The sequence below is a fragment of the Nannobrachium achirus genome (genome assembly GCF_963921795.1).
Source record: "Nannobrachium achirus genome assembly, chromosome: 9".
NCBI classification, from domain to species: domain Eukaryota; kingdom Metazoa; phylum Chordata; class Actinopteri; order Myctophiformes; family Myctophidae; genus Nannobrachium; species Nannobrachium achirus.
This window is the reverse complement of record NC_137818.1, coordinates 8,255,651-8,283,298: the sequence shown is the minus strand read 5'-3', so window position 1 is coordinate 8,283,298 and position 27,648 is coordinate 8,255,651. Positions and strand designations below refer to the sequence as shown.

The 27,648-nt window shown below is 41.7% G+C and overlaps 1 protein-coding gene across 1 annotated transcript; it reads left to right on the top strand.

Moving 5' to 3' along the window:
* On the top strand, positions 1-23,444 carry LOC308291965 (uncharacterized protein). The gene is made up of 4 exons (XM_080734138.1): positions 1-138; positions 3,146-3,233; positions 4,882-4,970; positions 13,409-23,444. Exon 4 carries the CDS (start codon positions 13,666-13,668, stop codon positions 20,773-20,775), a length of 7,110 nt encoding a protein of 2,369 aa, XP_080590264.1. The 5' UTR covers positions 1-138; positions 3,146-3,233; positions 4,882-4,970; positions 13,409-13,665; the 3' UTR covers positions 20,776-23,444.
* The last annotated feature ends 4,204 nt before the right edge of the window (positions 23,445-27,648 follow it).

The following is a 27,648-nucleotide window of genomic DNA, read 5'->3' as shown; positions in this document are numbered from 1 at the left end:
GTTTGGTGTTGAGACCCTGGTTGAGACGAGACAGACACTACACACAGATTTATTGCTACTATTTTACAGCGATTCCATTTGATTTACTTGGATATTGTTACATCTTTCCTTTTCCCCGCAGGACCCTACAACACTGAGGTAATTAACTTTCTTTAACATGATCATTTCTTTTTGTTCTGCGTCGTGTTTAAGCTAACGTTAGCTTGATAGCAAACTGCCATGTTGTATAAACTAACTCGAAAGCAGCGCTAATGCCTTTGCTGTCGTCTAAACGAAGCTAACGTTAGGTTAGCTTTTTAGTTCGTTATAAAGTTGAGTCCTGCCCCGGGCGTTTGCCGTTAAAACGGCTGAAAAAGTACTTTTGCAAGTTGACGGCTATGAGCTAACTGGTGGTGTTTTATTGTGAAAGACAGCACCGTTTCCGCCCAAACTTGGTTGTGGGGGTCCCTGCTTCATCTCTCTCTCAACTAAGGGGTCCTTGGCCTGAAAACGTTGAAGACCCCTGGTTTGTTGTGAGCTTGTAGATCAGCTATATGGAATCTATGATAAGGTTGTGGGGGTCCCTGCTTCATCTCTCTCTCAACTAAGGGGTCCTTGGCCTGAAAACGTTGAAGACCCCTGGTTTGTTGTGAGCTTGTAGATCAGCTATATGGAATCTATGATAAGGTTGTGGGGGTCCCTGCTTCATCTCTCTCTCAACTAAGGGGTCCTTGGCCTGAAAATGTTGAAGACCCCTGGTTTGTTGTGAGCTTGTAGATCAGCTATATGGAATCTATGATAAGGTTGTGGGGGTCCCTGCTTCATCTCTCTCTCTCTCAACTAAGGGGTCCTTGGCCTGAAAACGTTGAAGACCCCTGGTTTGTTGTGAGCTTGTAGATCAGCTATATGGAATCTATGATAAGGTTGTGGGGGTCCCTGCTTCATCTCTCTCTCAACTAAGGGGTCCTTGGCCTGAAAACGTTGAAGACCCCTGGTTTGTTGTGAGCTTGTAGATCAGCTATATGGAATCTATGATAAGGTTGTGGGGGTCCCTGCTTCATCTCTCTCTCAACTAAGGGGTCCTTGGCCTGAAAATGTTGAAGACCCCTGGTTTGTTGTGAGCTTGTAGATCAGCTATATGGAATCTATGATAAGGTTGTGGGGGTCCCTGCTTCATCTCTCTCTCTCAACTAAGGGGTCCTTGGCCTGAAAACGTTGAAGACCCCTGGTTTGTTGTGAGCTTGTAGATCAGCTATATGGAATCTATGATAAGGTTGTGGGGGTCCCTGCTTCATCTCTCTCTCAACTAAGGGGTCCTTGGCCTGAAAACGTTGAAGACCCCTGGTTTGTTGTGAGCTTGTAGATCAGCTATATGGAATCTATGATAAGGTTGTGGGGGTCCCTGCTTCATCTCTCTCTCAACTAAGGGGTCCTTGGCCTGAAAATGTTGAAGACCCCTGGTTTGTTGTGAGCTTGTAGATCAGCTATATGGAATCTATGATAAGGTTGTGGTAAAAACTCATTGGCTAACGGAAAAAAATGCTATGCTCCTGTGTGCAAAGGCCCTTACAAACACATTTTGTAAAGTTGTACCACTGGCAAATCCATTTGCATTAGCTTACTGTTTTAACTGACTGTCACAATCAAATATTTGAGCAAATGTTGTCTCTGCCAGGCCAAAGGCATGGCAGAGAATATTTTTTGCACCCTGTCCATCCATGTGTCTGTTGACTGCTAATCTCTGGTACCGATCAACATGAAACCGTGCACACACTCCATAGATGCCATAACAGAACCACAACATGATACATGACTGTTTCCCACTGCCCCAAATGTTTCACATAGGCCCGTGGTTCTCAACCTGTGTGTCGGGACCCCCAGGGGGATTCCCAAATTATTTTGGGGGGTCTCTAGATGATTAACTGAATGTGCAGCATTGTTTTCTCACTCAACAGTAAACAAACCAAAGTTTAAGGGAATAGAGGGTATCTGCACATTTCTAAAGTTACAATTTAATGACTTTTTAATACTCCTAAAATGTCAAATTAAACGTTGGCCAAATTGTCAAATATTAGAGACAGAAATTGTGAAAATAGCTGATCTACATGCTCACAGCATGTAGATCGGCTATTTTCACAATATACAAAGTGCTTGTCAGGGTGGGGGGTCCCCAGTTTAAATATGATTTCACAATATAACCGTGTTATACAAAGTGCTTGTCAGGGTGGGGGGTCCCCAGTTAATTATGATTATTTTGGACCCCCACACTTGACGGCTAACCAGCTGATCGTTAATGACATCCCTAGTAGATGCAGAGGACTCGTTTCATGTACAAGAGGAGTCTTCAACAGGGTCTTGGACCCTTAGGGGGTCCTCAAAGTCACTACAGGGGGACCGCCCAAATCTTTGTGTGATAGGATCATGTTTTTTGCATTAACCACTTGAACCCTAGCATCCCTATTCTAGTAGAACATTAGCCAAAAATAGCCGATCTCTGCGAGACTTTGTAAGCTTGTAGATCGGCTATTTTTGGCAAAGAGGTTTGTAGTGGGAAAAAGATTAAAATATTTGACTGTTCAAGTGGTTAAATGTATGAAAATACACATGACAATAGGATGACAGTGCTATCAAACAAGTCTGTCTAAGAAATCTATGAACAGTTTTATTCGGCAACACAATTTTACACAATTTGTATTGGGGGTACTTGCTTCATCTCACTCTCAGCCAAGGGGTCCCTGGCCTGAAAACGTTGAAGACCCCTGTACGAGAGCTTTGTTGTTTCACACCTGTGCCTCACTGTCAATCCAACCCATATGTCTGAGTCATACTGTCAGGGCCTTTGTCACATTACCCGTTGTATATCAACCACTTGAACCCTAGCGTCCATATTCTGAGAACTTTAGCCAAAAAAAGCAGACCTCACAACGTCTCGCACTGCAAGGCGTTGTGAGCTTGTAGATCGGTTATTTTTTATTTTATTTTTAAAAAGGCAGAACAAGGCACATAGAGCCTGCTGGTTGGTCAGTCAGGGACCAACCAGAAGGCTAACAAAGGGTGAATTGTTAATAACTACTTAAAATGTGCACAATGGATTTCAGTGTGTAAATCAATAATGCATGTATCTTCAGTTGGGTCTAAAATACAGTCTTTTTTGAATTATTTTCAGCTGTGACCCGACGACAGATCTTCTGTTCTTTTGGTGGACACGGCTGTTGTTGACGGACCGACCTTCCCAGACTGACTGACACTGCAAGGTTTGTTTTAACTGACACACGCAAATCAAATAGTTTCAGATGTAACAGTGATCTCCATTCATGTCTCTGAAGATCAACTATAACATCCATGAGAAATGTGCATGGCAGTGGATTTTTGTATTTGCTGACAACTGCAGGCTCATGCAACACATTTTGACCTTGTAGATCTGCTATTTTGGACATGGGACCCGCTGTATGAATAAAAAAAGCTAGAACTGTAAACATGCAGTCATTGCTGCTGACCCCCACACTTCTGTAAACATGCAGTCATTGCTGCTGACCCCCACACTTGATGGCTAACCAGCTGGTCAATTAACCGTTAATGACATCCCAAGTAGATGCAGAGGACTAATTTAATGTACTAGAGCAGGAGTCTTCAACAGGGGGTCCGGCCGGGACCCCTAGGGGGTCCTCAGAGTTACTACAGGGGGGCCGCCAAATCTTTGTGTGATAGGATTAACCACTTAAACCCTAGCATCCCTATTATAGTAGAACAATAGCCAAAAATAGCAGATCTACTAGCTAAGCAGACTCAGCAGTACTGTTCAAGCAGACATTTACAAACACATTTTGAAAGTAAATGGATGATTCCATACTTATTTTGAGTTTGTACCACTGGCAAATACATCTGCATTAGCCTACTTAGTAGTATACTTCACCCATTTAGGACTGAGGTTGATTCTAAAAATACTGTGTAAATCCTGACCCAAGTTTTCAGGGGATCTAAATTGACCCATACATATATACTGTATATCACTATTAGCTGATAGTGGTTCCCGGTTGCTCATCCCTAATAGTCAAAACTAAATGTCATGTCTGTAATTCCAAGTGCTTTTAGGGGTGGGGTCTCCCCAGTTCAATGAGAGGTGTAGTGAGTTTGCAAATCAGCTATTTCACCATATTTATCTGTGGTGCAGGGTCAAACTAAATTGACAAGCACTTAGGCTTGTCAGCATGAGGGGTCCCCATTTCAAATATGATTAGTCTGGGGTGGGGGACGTGGCTTGCAAAAGTTGAAAGCTACAGTTCAATTGTAATACCTTTATATAGACTGATGTCATAATTTTAGGTCCCCAGTCTATACCCTGCCTGTGGTCTTAGGGTTGAGAGGTCGCTGAACGAACACATTCCCAAACTGCTGAGTGCACTCCGTTAGCTAGGATGTGTAGATGCAGAGACAGAAGCTGCTCAGTGACAGTATAGTGACTCAGCATGTTTTTATGTTTTTATTTCTTCTTCAAAAATTATGTTTTAGCAAATTCAACATAAAAATGCAGAACCAGGGTGGGACAAGCCTGCTTTTTTTCTCCATTTCTATATCAACCACTTGAACCCTAGCGTCCATATTCTGAGAACTTTAGCCAAAAATAGCAGACCTCACAACGTCTTGCACTGCGAGGCGTTGTGAGCTTGTAGATCGGTTATTTTTTATTTTATTTTTAAAAAGGCAGAACAAGGCACATAGAGCCTGCTGGTTGCTCAGTCAGGGACCAACCAGAAGGCTAACAAAGGGTGAATTCAATTGTTAATAACTACTTAAAATATGACTTTCCAAGTCACATGTGCACAATGGATTTCAGTGTGTAAATCAATAATGCATGTATCTTCAGTTGGGTCTAAAATACAGTATTTTTGGAATTATTTTCAGCTGTGACCCGACGACAGATTCTTCTGTTCTTTTGGTGGACACGGCTGTTGGTGACGGACCGACCTTCCCAGACTGACTGACACTGCAAGGTTTGTTTTAACTGACACACGCAAATCAAATAGTTTCAGATGTAACAGTGATCTCCATTCATGTCTCTGAAGATCAACTATAACATCCATGAGAAATGTGCATGGCAGTGGATTTTTGTATTTGCTGACAACTGCAGGCTCATGCAACACATTTTGACCTTGTAGATCTGCTATTTTGGACATGGGACCCGCTGTATAAATAAAAAAAACTAGAACTGTAGACATGCAGTCATTGCTGCTGACCCCCACACTTGACGGCTAACCAGCTGGTAAATTAACCGTTAATGACATCCCAAGTAGATGCAGAGGACTAATTTAATGTACTAGAACAGGAGTCTTCAACAGGGGGTCCGGGACCCCTAGGGGGTCCTCAGAGTTACTACAGGGGGGCCGCCAAATCCTTGTGTGATAGGATTAACCACTTAAACCCTAGAATCCCTATTATAGTAGAACATTAGCCAAAAATAGCAGATCTACTAGCTAAGCAGACTCAGCAGTACTGTTCAAGCAGACATTTACAAACACATTTTGAAAGTAAATGGATGATTCCATACTTATTTTGAATTTGTACCACTGGCAAATACATCTGCATTAGCCTACTTAGTAGTATACTTCACCCATTTAGGACTGAGGTTGATTCTAAAAATACTGTGTAAATCCTGACCCAAGTTTTCAGGGGATCTAAATTGACCCATACATATATACTGTATATCACTATTAGCTGATAGTGGTTCCCGGTTGCTCATCCCTAAGAGTCAAAACTAAATGTCATGTCTGTAATTCCAAGTGCTTTTAGGGGTGGGGTCTCCCCAGTTCAATGAGAGGTGTAGTGAGTTTGCAAATCAGCTATTTCACCATATTTATCTGTGGTGCAGGGAAACTAAATTGACAAGCACTTAGGCTTGTCAGCATGAGGGGTCCCCATTTAAAATATGATTAGTCTGGGGGGAAGTGGCTTGAAAAAGTTGAAAGCTACAGTTCAATTGTAATACCTTTATATAGACTGATGTCATAGTTTTAGGTCCCCAGTCTATTATCTATCTATCTTAGTGCCTGTGTGGACTTAGGTGTTGAGGGGTCGCTGAACGAACACATTCCCAAACTGCTGAGTGCACTCTAGGATGTGTAGATGCAGAGATACACATGTGGTTTGTTGAGGTTTGTTGTTTGACACCTAAGTGATTACAGAATCAAGTTTTTCTGGAGGGTCTACTAAATGAATAATAATTGGGGTTGACACCAGAATGTATGTCCTCGATGCCATTACAATTCTGAAGATACATTTTCTATATTATTTTAGCGCACACTTTATTTTCTCCCCCAGGCCAAAGGCATGTCTGAGAATATGATTTGCACCTTGTTTCTGTCTGTTTCTGTCTGTGAGCAGCGAAACTGACCACACACACACTCCCTGGATGACAGGGCAGAACCTCTCCCCCACATTTTTCACATATGCCTGGCATAGTGCTACCATGTCCAAACATCACGCATATCGTTACACAGTACCTCTATATCAGTAGTGGCCAACTTCGATGATGGCAATATTTCTCCACTCATCCAGACGGCCACATTGCATATGCTGTCGGCCAGAAACTTATTTTTTAACTTGAATGTAAATGAATGACCTGCTTCATGTCAAGTAGCAAAAACAGCTATCTGCAAGCTAAAAAAAGAATTGCTACACGATATCTCTTGCCATATGATGCAAATATTGGTTTGGGAAATATTGAACTTTTGATTTCTATAGTTGTTGTAAAATGACAAAATTGTAATTAACCCCAAATGTGACGGAAAAACTTTCCATGCACATAATGGATTTTAGTATGTAAATCATTAATTGCGACGTCAGGTGCAGTTAACCATCAAAACCTCCACCGCCTGTCAGTCAGTCTGTCTGTCTGTCTGTCCGGCACGTCACACTTTTCCCCTACTCATATCCATGACAAGTGCATAATGGATTTTAGTATGTAAACCATTAATTGCCGTTAGGTCGCAGTTACTATCAAAACCTCCACCGGCTGTCAGACAGTATTTCTAAAGTCATGTCATCAACATGGATCTGTCCCAAATCCCCATATTCCCTCCTGATTGGCTACGACTGCCTTCTTTGTGTATGCGAAGTGACAGTTGCTTATCTGGCATAGTGCTACCAGGAGGTGCTTTTTACAGTACTCCTACAGATTTTGTCCAAACATCACACATATCGTTAAACAGTACCTCTATAGCAGGAGTGGCCAACTTTGTTATTGGAGAAGGCCGCAATTTTTCACCACTCACTCCTGAAGGCCACATTGCATATACTGTCGGCATGAAACCTCTTATCTCTGCATTTTAACTTTGTAAATGAACCTGCTTCATGCCAAGTAGCAAAAACAGCCGATCTACAAGCTCTAAACATGTCTCCCTGCCTGCCTTGCTATTTTCCAATTAAAAAAAAATCTATAGTTGATGTAAAATGACAAAATTGTAATTAACCTCAAATGTGACGGACAAACTTTCCACATTAGTCCAGTAAAAATAAAGCTGAGGTTGGAAAAAATTGTGTTATTTAGTTTTTCAACTGATTCTGACAGGAAATTAGGTCTACTAGCCAGGATAAAAAATCTACCATAATCTGCTCACTGCAAATACCCACAGTGGCCAAATCAAGTTGGTCTCCCATCGGCTTTCTATACAGGAGGAAAATACCCAGAAAAAAATCTGCTTTAAGTAGGATGTGAGGGGTCTAACTAGGGGTTTGTCATGATGCTGAATCCATTGCAAGCATTTGTTTTGCACAAAAAACATTCATTGGCCCCAGAAAACGCCCACAAAACTGATGAAAAGTGATGACTCATCACTTTTCATCACTAAACCATCATTTTCTGGGGCCATTTTAGCCCAAGGAATGTTTTTTTGTGCAAAACAAATGCTTGCAATGGATTCAGCATCATGACAAACCCCTAGTTAGACCCCTCACATCCTACTTAAAGCAGATTTTTTTTCTGGGTATTTTCCTCCTGTATAGAAAGTCGATGGGAGCCCAACTTGATTTGGCCACTGTGGGTATTTGCAGTGAGCAGATTATGGTAGATTTTTTATCCTGGCTAGAAGACCTAATTTCCTGTCAGAATCAGTTGAGAAACTAAATAACACAATTTTTTCCAACCTGAGTGGATTTTTTTCCTAGAATTACTAGACTACATGTGCATAATGGATTTTAGTATGTTTGAAAATACGTTTTGCACCTTGTTTGTGTTTTGTGTTTCTGTCTGTAAGCAGCAGTTCAGCAGAACCTCTGCCCCACATTTTCACATGGGCCTGGCATAGTGCTACCAGGAGGTGCTTTTTACAGTACTCCTACAGATTTTGTACAAACATAACGCATATCGTTACACAGTACCTCTATAGTAGGAGTGGTCAACTTTGATGATGGAGAGGGCCGCAATATTTCTCCACTCACTCCAGAAGGCCACATTGCATATACTGTCGGCCAGAAACTTCTTATCTCTGGATTTATAACTTTGTAAATGAATGATCTGCTTCATGTCAAGTAGCAAAAACAGCCGATCTACAAGCTGTAAACATGTCTCCTTGCCTGCCCTTGCCATTTTCCAATTTTCTAAAAAATATAAAGAAAAAATTCTCTTGCCTGATGAAAATATTAGTTCGGGAAATGATTTAACTTTAGAGTTAACTATAGTTGGAGTTGGAGTATCTGCAAAATGACAAAAATTTAATTAACCCCAAATGTGACGGACAAACAAATGTGCATGTTACAGTTACTATCCAAACCTCCACCGGCCTTCAGTCTGTCACACTTTTACCCTACTCATATCTCCGTCACCGTTGCCCCTATCCATGCCAAACTTTGCACACACACTCCTTGGCTGCCAAACCACCTCATTTCTCAAGTGGCCCTCTTCTAGCGCCACCTTGAGGCCTTGCAAAAAAGCACATTGCTCCTACAGGTTTTGCCCTAAAATCATGCAAAGCGGTACACAGTATGTCTAGTATGTCTAGACTCTAGACATACTGTGTACTAGACTCTAATCAACATGGATCTGTCCCATTTTAGCACCACCATCAGGCTGATTCTTTTCAATCACATTTTTGGACACTGCTCCTACAGATTTTGGCCTAAAATCACAAAGCGGTACACAGTATCTCTAAAGTCATGTAATCAACATTAGTGAGCGACCGATATATCGGCCACCGATATTATCGGCCCCATATGGCCTTATTTGGGCATATCGGTTTATATCTTATCGGTGAAATTTATCCAATATAAAAATAAATAATTAAAAATCTAGGCAGTGCTGTGAGCTGTGTGGACTGCATTAAAAGGTAGTGTAATGAAATATGTTGTCCAGCAGAGAGTGCCATTCCTTCACACTGAGGCCAGGCCAGGCGAGTGTGGTGTGTGTGTGTGCGTGTGTGTGTGTGTGTGTGTGTGTGCATGTGTGTGTGCGTGATAACTCACGTAACGTCAAACGTTGCTGAAGAACAACAAAGATAATTCCAAACAAAGTCCATGGGAGTATAGGGACAACACATGTTGGCGATCTAAGGATAGCATTTTTAATTCCCTTTATAGAGTTTAAAACGACCAGTTCTACCGGAGCTAGTGTTAGCCATTAGCCAAACTGTGGACAGTGGAGGGACGAAGGAAGCGTGTTGCCAGACTTATGCGAGAGAAACAAGCAAACTGGTATATAAAACAAAACACTGGACAGTGGAAGGAAGAGTGTTGCCAGATTTATGCGAGAGAAACAAGCAAACTGGTATATAGATCATAAAAAGTGCGCTCCCCTCCTCCTTTACTGTATGGTGAATTGACGACGTACTGTGTTTGTGTCAGCCGAGCCTTGTCAGGCCTGTCAATGGCCTGGATTGTGTGTGTGTGTGTCAGGCCTGTCAATGCTCCTGGATTGTGTGTAAAAATAGTACTCAAAACGTACTCCAAAAGTTGCGCAACTTTGCACACACATCACAAGTGGCGAGAAATTTCGTATAAAAAAGGGGGGGGCGTGGCCTAATGGCTCAACAGCGCCCCCTACAAAATTTCAACGCAACAGCCCCACTATACGGTTTCACCTACAAGTACGAAAATCGGTACACACCTGTATCATGTCCGAACTCACAAAAAAGTCTCTTGGCGCCATGTCCGAAACCAAACCGGAAGTCAGACATTTTGACTAATTAGTGGCGTTTTGGCGCGTTTTCACGTGTCGCACTTTAACGAACTCCTCCTAGGGGGTTAATCGGATCAACTTCAAGTTCGCTCGGCATACTCAAGACACCTTAACGATGAAAAGTTGTGCGAATCGTGAGTTTTCGTAAAACGGCGTGCCCCTGGCGAAGCGTCAAACTTCCTTCACCAAACAGGAAGTGCCCCCTCTTCTGATTGGTCCATACTTGATTGTTCCTTTTTTTGGCTGTTACTCATCAACCGTTTATCGTACAGAGTTGTGGCTGGTATCATATGACTTGACTAAGTGTCCTTCACCTTAATTGGTTTAACTAAGCCCCGCCCCCTCTTCTGATTTGCCGAAACTTGATTGTCCCCTTTTTTGGCTGTTACTCATCAACCGTTTATCGTACAGAGTTGTGGCTGGTATCATATGACTTGATTAAGAGTCCTTAACCTTAATTGACGCTTCCTTCGCCAAACAGGAAGTGCCCTTCACCAAACAGGAAGTGCCTCTATAACTCATGAACCGTTTGTCGTACAGACTCGTGGCTGATGTCATATGACTTGATTAAGAGTCCTTAACCTTAATTGACGCTTCCTTCGCCAAACAGGAAGTGCCCTTCACCAAACTGGAAGTGCCTCTATAACTCATGAACCGTTTGTCGTACAGACTCGTCACTGATGTCATATGACTTGATTGAGAGTCCTTAACCATAATTGGCACTTCCTTTGCCAAACAGGAAGTGCCCTTCACCAAACAAAGTGCCTCTATATCTCATGAACCGTTTGTCGTAATAATGCTAACAAATGCTAATGCTAATGCTAACACATGCTAATGCTAACATGCTAATTTTAATGCTAATGCTAACACATGCTAATGTTAACACATGCTAATGCTAACACATGCTAATGCTAACACATGCTAATGCTAACATGCTAATGCTAACATGCTAATGCTAACAAATGCTAATGCTAACACATGCTAATGCTAACATGCTAAAGTTAATGCTAACGCATGCTAATGTTAACAAATGCTAATGCTAACATGCTAATGTTAACGCATGCTAATGCTAATGCTAACAAATGCTAATGCTAACATGCTAACACATACTAATGCTAACAAATGCTAATGCTAACACATGCTAATGCTAACACATGATAATGCTAACACATGCTAATGTTAAAAATGCTAGTGCTAACAAATGCTACTGCTAACTAATGCTAATGCTTACACATGCTAATGCTAACAAATGCTAATGCTAACAAATGCTAATGCTGAATCTAAAATTCTAACGCTAATTGGCTGCTACCCCTTGTGACGTGGGTAGAGCTGCGAGGGCCCGGTCATTGCTGCTTGCAGCTTTAATTATTATTATTCCCAATAAAGAATCGCGTTTTTGAGGCGCAAAATATACTCCAAAAGTTGTGCAACTTTGCACACACATCACAAGTGGCGAAAAATTACGTATTTAAAAATAATCAAAAGGGGGCGTGGCCTAATGGCTCAATAGCGCCCCCTACATCATTTTCCGCATAGACGGTTACAGAATAAAGTTTCACATACACGTACGAAAGTCAGTGCACAGGGATTAATAGTGCAATAAGTGCAATAGTGAAATAGCGCAATAAGTGTAATAGTGTAATAAGATTAATAGTGCAATAAGTGTAATAGGGCAATACGTGCAAGAGTGTAAAAGTGTAATAACGCAATACGTGTAATACTGTAGTATTGTAATAAGTGTATAGTTCATTATTGTAATAGTGTAATAAAGTAATAGTGTAATAAGTGTATTAGTGTAATAACTGTAATAGTGTAATAGCATATGTGTAATATGTGTAATAGTGTAATAGCGCAATAAGTGTAATGGTTTAATAGTTTTAATATGTGTAAAAGTGTGATAGTGTAATCGGGCAATAAGTGTAATAGTGCAATAAGTGTAATAGTTTAATAGGGTAATGGTGTAATAGCCATGCAAGGGCCCGGCCATCGAAACTTGATTGTTGCTTTTTTGGCTATAACTCATCAAGGGTTTGTTGTACAAACTTATGGGTGATGCCATTTGACTTGTTTCAGATTCATTGTCCTTAATTAGTGTAACTTAGCCCTGCCCCCTATTCTGATTGGTCGATAGTTGACAGGTACTATTTGCTATATCTTTTCAACGGTTTGTCGCTCAGACTTTTGGGTGGTGTCATTGGACTTGGTCTAAAGTACTTGTCCTTCATTGGTGTAACTTAGCCCCGCCCCTCTTCTGATCGGTTGATTATTGATAGTTCCTATTTACTATATCTTTTCAATGGTTTGTAATAAGTGCAATAGTGTAATGGCGCAATAAGTGTAATAGTGTAATAAGTGAAATATTGTAATAAGTGAAATAGTGTAATAGCACAATAAGTGTAATAGTGTAATAGTGCAATAAGTGTAATAGCGCAATAATAATAATAATCTTTATTGTCCCCGAGGGGAAATTTGTCTTCACAGTCTGTTCAACACAAAAACAACACAAAACCATATAACACAAAACATCACAAGAGTGACAAGACAGATCATCAGGTCCCCACTATTCACAGAAAAACAATCCTAGCGACGGATGCGCTTGCTTAGCAGATTGTTAAATCAGGCGATGGCTGAGGGGACACAACTCCTACTAAACCGTACCTGTATATAAGTGTAATCGTGAAATAGTGTAATAAGTGTAATATTGTATTAAGGTTAATAGTGAAATAAGTGTAATAGGGCGATAAGTGCAATAGTGTAATAACGGAATAAGTATAATCGTGTAGTATTGTAATAAGTGTATAGTTTATTATTGTAATAGTGTAATAAAGTTGACTAATCCCTGGCGCATACTCCATTGTCTTAGGAGACAGAAGGAAGCCAACAAAAAGTAATAAAGTAATAGTGTAATAAGTGTAATTGTGTAATAAGTGTAATAGTGTATTAGCATAATAAGTGTAATAGTGTAATAGCGCAATAAGTGTAATGGTTTAATAGTTTCATAGGTGTAAAAGTGTGAAAGTGTAATAGGGCAATAAGTGTAATAGTGCAATAAGTGTAATAGTTTAATAGGGCAATAGTGTAATAGTGTAACTGCTGCCCCTTGTGACGTGGGTAGACCTGCGAGGGCCCGGTCATCGCTGCTTATTATTAAGTTTGTGTATGCACCGTTACGGTCGCTTTTCTCCCGATTAGGGAGACTTACTAGTACATGTATGTTCAGTTTAACTCTGTATCTAAAATACTGTATTTTTAAATTATTTACAGCTGTGGCCGGTGGGCTCTTCTGTTCTGCGGCTAGACATCTGGACACGGCTGCAATTGACCGACCGACCTTCCCAGAGTGACACTACTACAAGGTTAGTTTAACACACACACACACACACACACACACACACACACACACACACACATTAAGTTGATTCTTTATGCTTAGTGATATGTGATTAGTACTACATATTTGAAGGTTTTTCTTTTGCTAAAGAGAGGATATTTCACAAATTTAGACCTAGAACGTTGACATCATGCCGAGAAAAAAACAAAGATCGATCCATATGAGTAAAGTGTGGGCTGACAGGAAACGTAAAAGATCACCAAATGGTTGCGCTGAGGAGGATGAAGAGAAACGAGAAACTTTTAGTCCAGCCATGGAGCCTCAGCTACAGGCACAGTCTGATGTTGAAGAAAAAGTCAACATTGGCGAGGACATGGAACTTTCTCATGATGACCATGGACAACAACCATGCGAGGACATGGAATTCTCCGACAATGACCCTGTACAACAACCATGCATCGCGCCACCCTCTGTGATATCTGTGCAAGCATCCAAAAGCCAGAATCATCGTTCATTTTCCTTAATGTCACAGAATCGTCAGTGTACATGCATGGCTCTGGCATTTCTGGCACATCTAAATGAAGGTCTGGACTTGAAGACGGATGATCTTGACAAGATATTGGACAAGGGAGATGGTCTGTATAAAAGAACAATAGAAAAAATAAAAAGGCAAGGGCAATTTAGGAGCGAACATCTATCTATGGAGGAAACGCCACTCACTGTGGAAACCCAACACAATAGGTACTCTGTCCAAAGAGAGAACATAGAAATGGGCTATATGAGAGATCAGGGAGAGCCTCACCGACAACATTGGTGGTTGAATCTTAAGGAAAGACTTCAGTGTCTGTCTCAAAATGTCAAATTTGCTCTCCTTACAGTATCACCGTACACCATTGCTGTGTTTAGAGACAGTTCTGGAAGATATGGACTGTTTGACTCTCATGACAGAAGTGTTGATGGCCTACCTTTGCCTGAATGGAACGGAGGCAAAGCTGTAATGATGACCTTCACTCGCTTAGAAGATCTCATTGCTCAGATTGACACGCTAAACGACTTCTTGCATTCGTCACGCATTGACCACATGCAGTTTGACTTCATGCCAGTGACATTTGTACACACAAGTGCTCTGTCACCACGTCCGTCAACTATGCATATGCATCCTGTCAACCTGCATCAAAAAGAGCCTGTTGATCTGACTATCAAGGATGAATCTGACACTGGTCATCCAACCACCAAACATTCTTTGCAGGTTGGCTATGAACCATCCCCAATAGTGATGTCGGATACAACACCTGATAGGGCCAGAAAAGTGAATAAAGAACGTAGACGGAGAATGATGAGAAGGGAAAGAGAGGCTCAGCTGAAATCTGATCGTAAGGAAAAACCTAGGTCTCAGAGGAAGGCCTATATGCAGAAATACATGGCCATGAGAATAATAAGTGAGAGAACATTCAGGGAACGGCAAAATAATTACAAGAAGGCATATGCCAACAGGAAGTACAGGGATGATGAGGAGTTTAGAGGGAACCATCAGGACAAGCAGAAGAGATATCGCAACAAGAGGTACAGGGAATATGAGGAATTCAGAGAGCAGCATCAGCTCAAGCGGAAGGCACATGGCAACAAAAGGTATAGGGAAGATGAGCTGTTCAGAAAGCAGCATCAGGTCAAGATGAAGGGATATGGCAACAGAAGGTTCAATGAAGATGTTGAGTATAGGGAGAAGGTCAGGAAACACATGAAGTTTTACATGGCCCACAAATGCAAAACGGACATGTATTTCAAGTTGCGCCGCCGTGTCCGCGCTGCATTGAAAGTTAGACGTAGGTACAATGTGTTGTGTCAAGTCCAGCTCAGACTGAGACATGACGAAAAGGAGAGGGAAGCTGAAGCTGCTGCTATAGCAGCTGCAAAACAGAAAAGGTTAGAAGAAATCGCTATAGCCACGTTCCAGAAAGACATAGAAGATGGCCCGACTTATGTGTGCACAACGTGCCATCGGGCGCTTTTCTCGGAACAAGTTTATTGTTGCCATCGGTCCGACTTCACACAAAACCGCAAGCTGGTTGCCGCCTGCTTGACAGGCAAATACGTCCATTCGTGTGACGATCAATGTGGAGGCCCGCAAGACTGCACTGTCCCCGAAGAAAGGCATCACGAGTGGATATGCAAGTGCTGTCGGGTCACCCTGAAAGCTGGAAGAATGCCAGCCTTGGCTGTCGCAAACAATTTAGAGCTAGCACCCATTCCCCCAGAGCTCAGCAACCTGAATGTTCTGGAAAGGCAAATCCTAGCTTTGCACATACCGTTTGCCAAGATTCTCACGCTTCCTAAAGGCAAACAGGGGGCTTTACATGGTGCTGTGGTGTGTGTGCCATCACAGATGGAAACCACAATAAACGCCTTACCGAGAAGGCTCGGCTCATCCGGATTGTACCGAATGAAGCTAAAGCGGAGTTTGCGGCACAAAGGCCATTATTTGTTTCACACTGTCAATATGAGGAATGTTATACTGGGCGCGAGGACACTCAACCAGATTAACCCAAACTACAGAGACATCCCAATCAGAGACGATGACGACGATGTGGAGGGCCAGGTTGAAAACCTGCCCACAGACGAAGTCATGGACAGTTGTGATGAGGCCGAAATGATGGAAGTAGCGGAGTCTACTGAAGCTCTCGACGCATCGCGGGCAGTGGATCAAGATCCCCCCAGTGCTGAAGATGAGCAAGATGCGCTGAGACCTGGACATGGCCTAGACAGTTGCTTGGAGGCAGATGACATAGGACAAGAATTGATGACCTATGGAGATGGCATATTTAGCATTGCCCCCGCCGAAGGCAACAGGCCTGTCAGCTACAGCACTGTCCCTAACCTTGAAGCAAAGGCCTTCCCTACTTTGTTTCCAACTGGAGCAAACACGTTGGACGTGAAGAGAAGGATCCCACTGTCCCCAAGCCGTTACTTTAACACAAGACTTTTCAGTGTTGACGGTCGGTTCGCTAAAGACCAAAGCTTTCTCTTCTTTGCACATTGTGTCTCAGAGACACACATTGCGAAAAACACCATCTCATTTCAGTTAAAGAAAGGAAAACCTTTAACCAAGGATGGTCGCAGGATCACCAACAAGATGTTGCAAGACAAGGCTGAAGTCGAGAGACTGGTCAGAAACAAAGACGCAACACGATTCATGTCACCAATTAGAGGGACTCCAGCTTACTGGCACAAGACATTGTTGGACTTGTTTGCCATGGTCCGTCAGTTAGGCCCACCCACCTTCTTTTTGACCATAAGTGCGGCTGAGTTCAGATGGCCAGAGGTCATCAGGGCAATAAAAGCACAGCAAGGTCAGATCGTGGATTTTGAAAAGTTGGACTGGAATGAGAAATGCGACATTCTCAGAAGCAACGCAGTCACAACTATGCGAATGTTTGACAAGCGAGTTCGTTCCGCTTACACAAACTTGGTGCGTTCAGAAGCTCTACCATTAGGACGCGTCATCGACTGCTTCCATCGTATAGAGTTTCAGGCCAGAGGGTCCCCGCACCTCCATGGATTAATGTGGGTCGACGGCGCCCCCGTCCTTGACGTTGACTCAGAGGAGAAGATCTGCGAGTTTGCAGACCGCTACATTTCGTGCCAGCTGCCTGATCCGGACGAAGATCCTGTGCTTTACCAAATTGTCCTACAGGTTCAGATGCACAGCCGAAACCATACAAAGTCCTGTAGGAAAGGTAGGAGGACATGCAGGTTTGGATTTCCAAAGCCACCAGTGGACAAAACCTGCATAATAAACCCAAAGGCGGTTGATCCAACTGGAAATGACTGTGGCACAGAAGATGAAAGCGAAGCAAACAAAGACATGGATGAAGGCGCAAACCAAAGTGCACCAAAGGCAAAGCGTGCCGAAGGCATTGGCAAAAAACAGACGGCAAGAGCAGAAGCTGCTATGGCGAAACTCAAACCAATTTTCGACCTGCTGCTGGACTCTGCGTCAGGAGTGACAGATCTACCGGACTTGCTGGCAAAGTGCAATATGACCAGCGAAGAGTACGACAGCTGTCTTGAAGACATGAGGAAGAACCGCGTGCTCCTCATGAAGCGCGGCGTGAAGGACTGCTTTGTGAACAACTACAACCCAGTTTTCCTGAAGGCCTGGAATGCTAACATGGATATCCAGTTTGTTCTGGATCACCATATCGCAATCACATACATGCTCTCCTACATATCCAAGGCAGAACATGAGATGGGCGAACTTCTGAAACAGGTAGTAGTTGGCATCGATCCGACGAAAGTCACCGAGAGGGATGCCATGAACCAACTCGTTCAAACCTATGTGAAAAACAGGCAGGTTAGCTCTCAGGAGGCAGTGGCCAGGACTTGCAGCATGCCGTTGAAGAAATGCTCCCGTGACGTTATCTTCCTCCCGACGGATGACGATGCAATGAAAATGAGTCTCCCCCTCGCTGCGCTGAAGAAAAGACCAGACGACTCGGACCAAGTGTGGATGAAGGGATATCTGGACAAGTACAACGCCAGGCCCAAAACACCAGAGTTTGACAACATGTGTCTAGCAGACTTTGCATCCAAGTACAGGGTGGTCTACGGCCAACAAGCAAAAGCCGAAAGTTGCGTGAAGTTGTCTGACAACATGGGAACCATTAAGAAGCGCCAGGGCAAGGATGCAGTTGTCAGATATGCAAAATTCTCGGAAAAGAAGGAGCCAGAGAAATTCTATGGCAACTTGCTTAAAGTCTACCTGCCTCATCGCTATCAATCGACCCTCAAAACCGAAGCATTCCCCACATACCAGGAATTCTACGAGTCCGCGTGTGTGAGATTGCCCGGAACAGACGAGATTTGGCCCGCGAAAACGATTGTTGCTGAGAACAAGAAGAGGTTCGAAAAGTACAGTCAAGCGGTGGAAGAGGCCGTGGAGGAGTTCTGGAAAAATGGCCCAGTTGAAAATGCCTGGGCCAACATTGCCCCAGAAAACGAGCTGGATCGCATGGAATGTCTTGCCGAACAAGACGAGGATCCGCTGGACGTGGAAGAACGAGATGATGTGCCAGAATTCAGCAATCATGAGGTGGGTACAATTCCTGCACATAGAGTAGTAGCCCCGCAAATGAGCCTGGATTATCTGCGTACAATGTGTCAAAACCTCAACCAGACACAAGCCTCCGTGTTTCACTCTGTACGTGACTGGTGCTTTCAGAGCATACTTGAGCAGAACCCCGAGCCGTTCTTCTTCTTTGTCACTGGGGGTGCTGGAACTGGCAAATCACACCTGATAAGGTGCATCTTCGGTGAGGCAACAAGGATTCTCCGTCGACTCCCCAGACTGTATGAAGACGCAGATGCATCCATGCCCATGGTGTTGCTGTCTGCGTTTACAGGAACTGCAGCGTACAACATCGGGGGTAACACACTGCACTCCCTGTTGAAGTTGCCCAGAAGCCTCAACCCACCCTACAAAGGGCTGGGAAACAGTTTGGATGATGTGAGGGCAAAGCTGGGAAATGCAGAGATCATCGTCATCGATGAGATCTCGATGGTTTCAAAGCAATTGTTTACCTACGTTCACTGGAGACTGCAAGAGATCAAAGGCAGTAAGAAACCCTTCGGTGGCATGTCGGTACTTGCAGTAGGTGACTTTTACCAGCTCCCTCCAACGGCAAGCGGAAAACCGCTCTGCGTGCCAGAAGAAGGCAAACCGGATCTTCTGCGTGAACACTTTGAGATGGTCACGTTGACAGAAATCATGCGACAGAAGGATGACGTGCCCTATGCACAACTTCTGAATAGGTTGAGAGTCAAGGACAAGAGGGAACGGCTGAGCGATGCAGACAGAGCACTCCTTGGTGAGAGACTGACTGATGATCAACATTGTCCTAAGGATGTTTTGCACATCTTCGCAACCAACCCTCAGGTTAAAAAACACAACACGGACACTTTGTCTCTGCTACACACTCACATCGTTGACATACCTGCAGAAGACTACGAGAGAGACGAAATTAGTCACCGCATGACTCGACGCTCAAAACCCAACAAAGGTAAAGAGTACAAGGATCTTGAGGACAACTTGCAAATTGCAGAAGGCGCCCCTGTCATGATCACTAGGAACATAGACGTGGAGGATGGCCTTGTAAACGGCACATTTGGCAAGATTGATGGTGTTGACATGCGGGTCGACAGGGACGGAACTACAGTAACCAAGCTTTGGCTGGTGCTAGACAAGCCTGAAGCAGGACTGAAGTACCGGAGAACTACGCCTGGCGCCACACAGGTGTACGTCGAGAGGATGGAGGAAAACCTGAGTAACCACAAAGTGATTCGCAGGCAATTTCCCATCAAGCTGGCATATGCTTGCACGTCTCACAAAGTCCAAGGGAAGACTACACAATCCGCAGTGGTTTCCTTGAAAGCGGTCTTCCTACCAGGCATGGCCTACGTTGCCCTCAGTAGGACAACGACACTGCAAGGATTGCACATCATTGACTTTGATGAGAAGAGAATCTGGGCTGATCCTGAAATCACAGCTGCCCTGGAGTCCATGAAGACTGCGTCTCTGGACAGTGTCATGCCACTGTTGAAGTTTCGAGAGACGACGGCCCAAGCCCAAACTTTGACGATTGTCCACCACAACACTCAAAGTCTACCGGCTCACATTCAGGACCTCAAACGACACCACGAGCTGACACTTTCAGATGTCCTGTGCTTGACAGAAACTCATCTCACTGGCTCCTTTGTGGCTGACAGTCTGCAATTGGACGGCTACACCATGTTCAGCCGCAACAGACACGTGTCATATGCAAAGCTACCTGAACGTGCAGAACAGAACGGCGGTGGCGTCGCTGTGTATGTGAGGGACCATTTCCAGGCTAGTGAAAAGCGTTACCTTCACAATGTGACAAACCTTGAGTTTGTGGCAGTAAAGATCGAGTCCCCTGTCAAGCTTCTGATCGCTGCGGTGTACAGACCACCACATTATGGTAACCCATTTATGGAGAACCTGAAGGCGCTTCTGGACTCCTTGGAAGTTATGGATCACCAGCCCATCGTAGTCTGTGGAGACTTCAACGAAGACCTACTGAACGGTTTTCCTGGGCCCATAACAAGGCTTCTAGAGTCCAGAGGATATGCACAACTCATCAAGGAGGCCACCACAGAAAAGAACACGCTGTTGGATCACATGTACATCTCAAGACCACAGCAATGTCTACAGTCTGGAGTGCTACGTACATACTACAGCTATCACAATCCTGTGTATTGCGTATTGTCCACCGAAGATGACTAGTGCATAGACTGCAGGACGTGCTTGCAAACACTGGCAGCACGCAGACCTACTTTTCTACAAGCTCAACGCGTCGCGGGCTTGCAGATCGGCTATATTCCTGATGCAGAAACCTCCAGGAGTAAAGAAGTTCAGGAACGCTTGGCTTCACAATAAAAGCATCGTGTCGGGCCTCTGATGTCACTAAAATGTTCATAACTAGGGTTAGGGCCAATCCTTTGTGAATAGACTGTTCTATAGGTTTTTGTCTCATGGAAACGCTTTGGGTTGGTTTTAAATGTAAAATATATATATAACTACATTTTAAATGTAAAATATATATAACTACACTTAAAATCGCACAATGACACTTGAACTTACGGTGATATCTGCCCAAAGGTGGACACCAGAGATGTTATGGGGGCTATGGATGAACTTTGTTCATCAACACACTCCTGGCAGGCTCTAGTCCCACAAAGGTCAAATCAGACCAGTAATACATTACAATGCACAAGATGCATCACTTACTGGTACACATAGCCCTCAAATAATGGAAATCGATTTCCCAAAACTCAAATCTGATTTGACCTACTCACCTAAACGCCAACCAACTAACCAACCAACCCATTGCTTTCTGTGATTGTTGTGTACTAATCTACATTATGTGATTGTTGTGTACTAATCTACATTATGTATTGTTTGTTTAATCAATGTACAACTTTGACCATTGTAATGTTGCATGTGCTAGATCAATAAAATCTTGAGTTGCGAGTACATTTCTTATTGTGGCCTTGTTATACACGTGTTATGTCTTTAACACTTTTCTGCTTTACACGGGTCAATTCTAATTTCTGTTTCTTCATTTGATAACTTTATTTCAGTCATGTCATGTTGATCTACATTATGTAATGTTTGTTTAATCAATGTACAACCTTGACCATTGTAATGTTACATGTACTATATCAATAAAATGTTGAGTTGCGAGTACATTTCTTATTGTGGCCTTGTTAGACACTTGTTATGTCTTTAACACTTTTCTGCTTTACAGGGGTAAATTCTAATTTCTGTTTCTTCATTTGAATACTTTATTTCAGTCATGTCATGTTGATTGTGAACCGTCTGCATTGGTTAAATATACTAACACTTTTTTCCCTGTTTTTCAGATGCCGTTGAGTGATTCTACAGTGCTAACAGATGTTTGAATTGTTCTGCCTTTAACCTTTTTCTACCTTTCAGGAATGTTCTTTGAAAATAATATGTCTTTGTTCATTTAATTTTTGCTCTGGCTCATGGACATGTGGTACTGAATTTATATAAGCTCACATAGAATGACATTATTGGCCATCCCTAAATTGGATTACAAAAACATGGACTAACCATCTTTAACCAAATGCCACTTTGGATTTTATACTGCCTGTTCATGACCCATCTTATATATGCATGTGCATATTGATCATTTCTTAACCCACTGTTTGTTTTTAGGCCTGCAGCACCTGGTTAGACTAAATTAGTTAATCAATTACAGAATGTTAGTTAACAGTTCAACATCTTTAATTGACTCAAAAGTTAGATATAAATATTTACAGTGGTGGTAAAAGTACTCAATGTTTGACTTAAAAGTAGATAGAAATAGTCTTCTAGTAAGTAAATGTAATGTTCAGTATTCCAAATTTATTTGATTAAACATACAAAAGTATTGGCATCAAAATGTACAGAAAATAGCACACGTCTAAAAATATACATGCAAAATGTAACACTTCACAGGTTTCAATAGTCAACATTTAATTAGCAATGAAGTAATGTATTGTGTTAATATTTACAAAAATAGTAACTAAACAATATCTACATTTGTTCATCAGTTGCATAATGTTAGTTATTATTTAAATACATTTTCCAGGAGCTTGCTTGATCGCCGTTGAGGGGTCGGTGAACCATTTTTCCCCCTGCACTCTGAAATTAGGAGGCAGGGGTTTTTCGCTTCACCCTGGAAAATCTAAAATAGGTAATGAAGGGTTAAAATATATATTTTTTGCAGTTTTGGTAACTACTACAAATGTTTAGCTTGCATAAATGTGTAGAAAAACTATTAAAAGTATTGTAGATCAGCCATTTTCAAATAGCAAATAGTCAAAATGTAATTAAAAATGTAGTGGTTAATGTATTATGTTAATAATCAAAATTTGTAAATAGCAAATAGTCAAAATGTAATTTTAAATGTAGTGGTTAATGTATTATGTTAGTAATCAACATTTGTAAAGTAAAATATAATGTTTGATAAGATGTAGTGGAGTAAAAGTAAAAAAATAAAATAAAATAAAAACATTTGCACATATCCAGTATAGCTGAGGTTTAAAGCCAAGCACTTACATATTTTGTAAGACTTTACACCACTTTAGTTTTGACAATAATAGTACTAATAATAACAATCTGACATCAATATAAACCATAGTAAAATATCTGTCAATAGTAAAACTGTTAACTTTAGCATAACATACAAATCTTACAATTGAACCATAACATTGTTAAATATAATCATAACCACTAACCATTGATTATAATAGCACAGATATTTATGGTGTTGCATAAGGTAAAATCATAACCACTAACCATTGATTATAATAGCACAGATATTTATGGTGTTGCATAAAGTAAAGGTACTAATAACAGTTTGTTAATAAACATTTTAAACTATATCTGCTACTGTGTTTGTGTCTCTTATTCTTTTTACCATGTGTTTGAAAAGTGAATCTGTTTTGAAAGTTAATTTATATGTTTGGTAATCTATTTAGTCTGACATTTACTATGAATACAGATGTGTTTGGGGTTTTTGAATTACTATCCACAATCAGAATTGTTATTCACCACTTGAACAAAAAGTGAAAAAGTGTATTTTGAATAAATCCATTATACACAAGCCCATGAACATTCAGTTTGTCAACTTCCAATTATTCTTGCCTCTACAATCTGGTGTTATAATGTATTTTACATGGTTCCACATAACTGTTTGATCCTTGCAAGAGTCAAAACTTGTATTGATGGTGTCCTGACTAATCCATGCTCTCTGGATGGACTTCAATCCCTGCTGGATGGACTTCAATCCGTGTACTGTGTGCAAGATGGTGAAGCGAACAACAAGGATCCAACCTCTCTGATAAAGTTTGTCACAAAGTAGCCTGAACAATAGTTTTGCATTGTCATTTTGACACCATTCAATAATGTGCCTGACATGCTGAGCAGTATCGATCATACAGCATACAAATGGTATGGCTTCAACACAGCCACTAAACTCTTTGACATGTTTCAACATTGGCTCCACTTGTATTATAAGGTGAGACGTTCCCAAGTGCAATACAGGGTATTTTATATCTATTCTCAGCACAGAAAAATAAAAGGTGCTGAATCTTAGTCATAATTAGACATAATATAATACAAGTGTGGGGAAAGCATAGCCCTATATTGACAGGCTACCGCCACCTTTTTGTAATGGTCAGTCAGTGTGCCATGTCAAGATAGATTTTAATGACATGCCATCAAACATTCATATTTTGATTTGCAGGACATTGTTAGGACGATGATTAGACTACATTAATCGACCACTTTACCAAAGCCCCCCAGTCAGAGTTCAGAGTTTTAATGCATGTAGAATTTTATGCAGATTATGTACTCTATACAAAGTATTTTCAACATCACACAATATCAAATCATATTGTGCTAATCTCAAAAGATTAAGGTTCAGAAAGGTTGCTTTGATAAGATAAGAATGTATTTTGATATCTATTAAACCAACTGTTCCACTGAAATACTGCACAAGATAAACCATTTTCCTGGGGTCCCGCCAGCACACCCCACAACTCGCGTCCAGGTGAGTCAGGCAACCACACTCGCAATTTCACAAATTGCACATTTTCTAGTTAGTGTGGTTGCCCTTACAGGGCAACACACTATAGTCCTAGGGAAACTTTATTCTTTATAGATAAACTATTTTTCGGCGCGTTTCACGGCCCGCAGTTTTTGCGCCACACACTCGCGCCATATGTCAAATCGACCGGCTTCATCGGGAATCGAGTGCTATTATTGCGATAAGAGAAAAGTTGTATCGTTTAATTGATATGAATTTATTAGTGAATTAATTTCCCCCATTGACTTATAATGGGAATAGCAAAAACTCACATTCAATTATTTTCTCTCTCTTAAACCATAGGGTCTAAAGTTTCAAAACTTGGAGAGGAGATTCATAATAATTTTAAGAATTAATTAACAAATAATTACATCATTCGGCCAGATGGTGGCGCTATAAGACCCCACTTTACGTTTTGCCCTCTAACTCTTGAACCGTAGGTCGGAAAATTAAAATTATTTTTTCCCTGGATTCCTTGGGTCATGACGCATCTCCCCATATAGGCCACGCCCATTTGCGTCAGGATAGATTTTCCGCCATTTTGAATTTTCTTCAAAACACACTTTTTGCCTCTTTTCCCACATATTTTCTCCAAACGTCACAAAAATCGGTACACAAGATCTCTGAACCCATGCGATAAACATATTCAAGCAATATTTAGATACTCCCTAGCGTTCGTCCGGAACACGCTTCCGAAGTTAGCGAGAGGGGCCCGTTTCGCAAGAAATAGCCATAAATCATAAACGAAACATCCAGTCAACACCAAATTTTAACCACAAGTTGCGGCTGGTATACCCAACAAATCACCCAAAGGATTTCCACTTCAACCAATAGGGGGCGCCACAAATGTGCAAAACATAACCGTTTCGTGCAAAAATTAACTGTTTCGTGCCAAATTGCGTTTTTTTCTGGGGGAATGACCCTCTAAAAACGAAACACAAATGATCTCGGGAGTGATGTGACAACGTAATCGACTTGCAAAACTTGTTGGAGGAGCTTACGAGATTTGTGGGAGGAGCCTATATATTAAACACAATAAACCTTATCCATTTATCACAAACGCAGGATCCGATGAGCACTGTTTTGAATCGCACGTCTTCTGGCCTCCGACCGGTTGGACGGAGCGCATGGAAGGAACACGTTATTCCAACCAGTTCCTTTCCCCTCCATATGCCAGGGGCAGGCATTATAGATAACAGGATTACTGCATATTTTTTAAGGGTACCTAACCTAGGGGCCACAGAGAGAACATGCAAACTTCACATAGAAAGGCCCTTTTGCCAACACTGGCACCTAGAGCAGTGGTCCTCAACCTTTTCAGGCCGCAACCCCCAAAATAATCATATTTTAACTGGGGACCCCCCCCCCCCCCACCCTGATGAGCACTAAGAGTTGAGGCATTACATTTTGTATAACACGGTTCTATTGTGAAAAAAGCCGATCTACATGCTCACAAGTCACAACGCATCGCGTTGCAAGGCGTTGCCAGCATGTAGATCGTCTATTTTCACAATTTCTGCTTCTAATATTTGAAAATGTGACCAATGTTTAATTTGTCATGTTAGCCATTCAAAAGTCCTTACATTGTCAATTTAGAAATGTGCAGATACCCTATTGTCTATAGGCTACACTTAGACTTTAGGTTGGTTTGTTTACAGTTGAGTTGTTTACTGTTCAGTGAGTAATGTTTCACATTAAGTTAATCATCTGGGGACCCCCCAAAATAATTTGGTGGGTCCCGACCCACAGGTTGAGAACCCCATGATGCAGAGGAAAGACCACGCCCACAGCGTCCACATTGGGAATCGAACCCAGGACCATATAGCTGTGAGGCGACAGCGCTACTGAATGCAGTACTGTGCCCCCTGTTAATAGGAAAATATGAAAAAGCCTGGGCCTTGTTTCCATTGTGATGCTATGGATGGATGACATTCAATAATACTCAATACATCTCCAACACTATAACAATTAATGAATATTTATTGATAGTTAGGTCTAAATGTTACAATGTATTTCTATATAAGAGTAGACCTATCCTTTGTTATGCTAGTGTTTCTTCTTAAATTCTTAAACAGGACAGTACTGTTAATAACACTTATCCTGTCGTGAGCTTGTAGATCATCTATTTTGGAAGGATACACTTCGAAGTCGACCCAAACTCATTTCCCAACGGGTCTGTGGCCTTAAGCTAGATGCAGAATAGACCTTTTTTTTCTGACTATATCTACTGCATAGTACTCTGTTCCATCCGTCTGTCATTCAATGTTATATTATATTATTGTATTCAATCAATCCATCAATCAATCAATCATCTATTTTGGAAGGGTCTGTGGCCTAACGCTAGATGTGGGTCTGTGGCCTTAAGCTAGATGCAGAATAGACCTTTTTTTCTGACTATATCTACTGCATAGTACTCTGTTCGATCCGTATGTCATTCAATATTATATGAGATACATAAAGGTTGTGTAAATATGCCTAAAAGCTTACTAGGATCTCCTTTTAGTTAACCTTGTACCAGTCAACTGTACTGTCATGAAACTGTACCTTTTCTTATGCAAACTTTTATTAAAGTATTCAATCAATCAATCAAACAAACAAACAAACAAACAAAGGTAGCCTATATTTTAATAATGAATTATTATTATTATTATTATTATTTTTTTTTTATAAAGCTATGCCTTTTATTATTTCATGGATATGTATTAATTCTTAAACATTACATTGAATTTCTATATAAGAGTAACCTTGGTAATATCCCATTGTTTATACATTCAATTTTAAACATTACAGTAATGTTACAAAATAAGCCATAAAATCGCAATATGTCTGTGACCTTAAGCTAGATGCAGAATAGACAAACATCTAATCTTTGCCTCTACGTCATCGTCTCAAGCCAATCACAGACCGGAACTCCACGGGGATTTAGGGGGCTTGACCGGCTTGACCAATCGCACGGCTGCTATAAGACTGGGGGACACCGCCCCCTCTTCCTGCTTTCT